We start from the raw sequence: 2,143 nt of genomic DNA, 5'->3' as shown, positions 1-2,143 counted from the left end.
TTGTTTTTCGCTGGAGCGCTGAGTGTCGGATGAATCGTTGGAAATTGGCGGTTGTGGTAAAGTGAAGGCGGAGCTGGACGATGAGAGGCCGCTCTCGGCTCTGTCCGTCACTCTGACTCTGTCTCCTCCCCTCCCCGCCTCTGTTTCTCTGCGCGTTTCTCGGGCAGGTCGGGGCGCTGTGTATAAAAGGAGACAGCAGCAGGCAGTTTGTCAGTGAGCAGCGACCTGAGTGAAGCACCATCATGTCTGGCAGAGGGAAAGGAGGCAAAGGACTGGGCAAAGGTGGAGCCAAGCGGCACCGTAAAGTGCTCCGTGATAACATCCAGGGCATCACCAAACCGGCCATCCGCCGTCTGGCTCGCCGTGGCGGCGTCAAGCGGATCTCGGGTCTGATCTACGAGGAGACCCGCGGGGTGCTGAAGGTTTTCCTGGAGAATGTGATCCGGGATGCGGTCACCTACACTGAACACGCCAAGCGCAAGACGGTGACTGCCATGGATGTGGTGTACGCTCTGAAACGCCAGGGCCGCACTCTCTATGGCTTCGGCGGCTGAAAAACTCCCACTTCCTCCCGAGCACGAAACAAAGGCTCTTTTAAGAGCCACCCACCGCCTCACGGACGGAGCCGTATCCACACACAAAATTTTGATTATTTTTTATCGATACATTCACCTGAGTTACATTTGCAACAGATTAATCGGTTCCTCTTGAAACCAACCTGCGAACCTGCCTTTCCAGTCCGTGATTACAATAAAATCTCTGAATTCATTAAGGTCGATCTTAATCCTTTTATCCGTCTCGGACAGAAATAAGTTCACTCGTTTAGAGAAACGATTCCATAATTATGCATTTAAATCTTAACTGAGGGGTTTAGATATTAAATAAAAGTGAAATTGTATAATCCGTGATAGAATTAATTGCAAATAAAAATAATCAGGCAGTTGCTGGCTGCTCTGAAATTGGCGGGCGATTTGAACTGTATCCCGCGCTAATCACATTGCATTCTGATTGGATGACCTCCGACCGCCAGTTAAGAGCTTCTCATTTGGCCCTTAATTGTTATTCGCCATCAGCCTGCATGAAATGAGTCAACCAATCGCAGAAACTAGATCCTTTAATAGACACCTGAAGACGAGCCAATCAGAGGCGATGGGACAGTCCTTCTCAAATATTATATAGTCACGTCCCTGAACCCGTTTCGTCTATCTTGTTCCTGTATTTCAGCCTGTGTTCTCGGTTCTGAAGGAGAATGGCCCGCACCAAGCAGACAGCGCGTAAATCGACCGGAGGGAAAGCTCCTCGTAAACAGTTAGCAACCAAAGCGGCGCGGAAGAGCGCTCCAGCCACCGGCGGAGTGAAGAAGCCTCATCGCTACCGGCCCGGCACCGTGGCTCTGCGGGAGATCCGGCGCTACCAGAAATCCACCGAGCTGCTCATCCGCAAACTTCCCTTCCAGCGCCTGGTGCGGGAGATCGCTCAGGACTTCAAAACCGATCTGCGCTTCCAGAGCTCGGCCGTCATGGCCCTGCAGGAGGCTAGCGAGGCTTACCTGGTCGGGCTGTTTGAGGACACTAACCTGTGCGCCATCCACGCCAAGCGAGTCACCATCATGCCCAAGGACATCCAGTTGGCCCGCCGCATTCGCGGGGAGCGCGCCTAAACCCGGCCTCCACACCCAGCACAAGAAAAGGCTCTTTTAAGAGCCACTACCACAGCAAAGGAAAGGGCTGTCGCTTGCTGATCATTGTATTATTGTAGTGGCGATCTGCCCTCCTGATGGGGTTGTTCGGTTTTGTACTGATTGACCGCGATCATCAGCTGTTCTCTGCCGCCTGGTTGATTCAGCGAGGGACAGGAGATGAACGCGCTCCCTCCCCGTCAGGGTCTCACCTGGCCCTTCATTTCTCCCACTAACATGCCATGTACAGCTGCTGCGGCTGTTACCGTTTTGTTTGCTTTGGACATGTCCGGCTGTCCTTGCAGTGGGAGCATGTGGTCGCGCTGGGAACAGAGGGGGATTTCCTGGAGTGGTGATCCCAGGCAATAGTGGTTATTTTTTTTTTAATTTGCTTTCCCTCTCTTGTACATATTTGATGTTGGTGTTTCGTGTGAATAAACTTACGTAGTTTTGTGGCTGGTAACT

The 2,143-nt window shown here is 52.1% G+C and overlaps 1 protein-coding gene and 1 pseudogene across 1 annotated transcript; both read left to right on the top strand.

The window, feature by feature from the left end:
* Positions 1-242: 242 nt before the first annotated feature.
* On the top strand, positions 243-654 carry LOC140189342 (histone H4). The gene has a single exon (XM_072246088.1). It carries the CDS (start codon positions 243-245, stop codon positions 552-554), a length of 312 nt encoding a protein of 103 aa, XP_072102189.1. The 3' UTR covers positions 555-654.
* Positions 655-1,083: 429 nt separating this feature from the next.
* On the top strand, positions 1,084-1,660 carry LOC140189202 (histone H3-like; annotated as a pseudogene).
* Positions 1,661-2,143: the final 483 nt, after the last annotated feature.

Source organism: Mobula birostris, chromosome 28, assembly GCF_030028105.1.
Source record: "Mobula birostris isolate sMobBir1 chromosome 28, sMobBir1.hap1, whole genome shotgun sequence".
NCBI lineage: Eukaryota > Metazoa > Chordata > Chondrichthyes > Myliobatiformes > Myliobatidae > Mobula > Mobula birostris.
The sequence above is the reverse complement of the archived record's forward strand: the minus strand, read 5'-3'. Positions and strand labels throughout refer to the sequence as shown.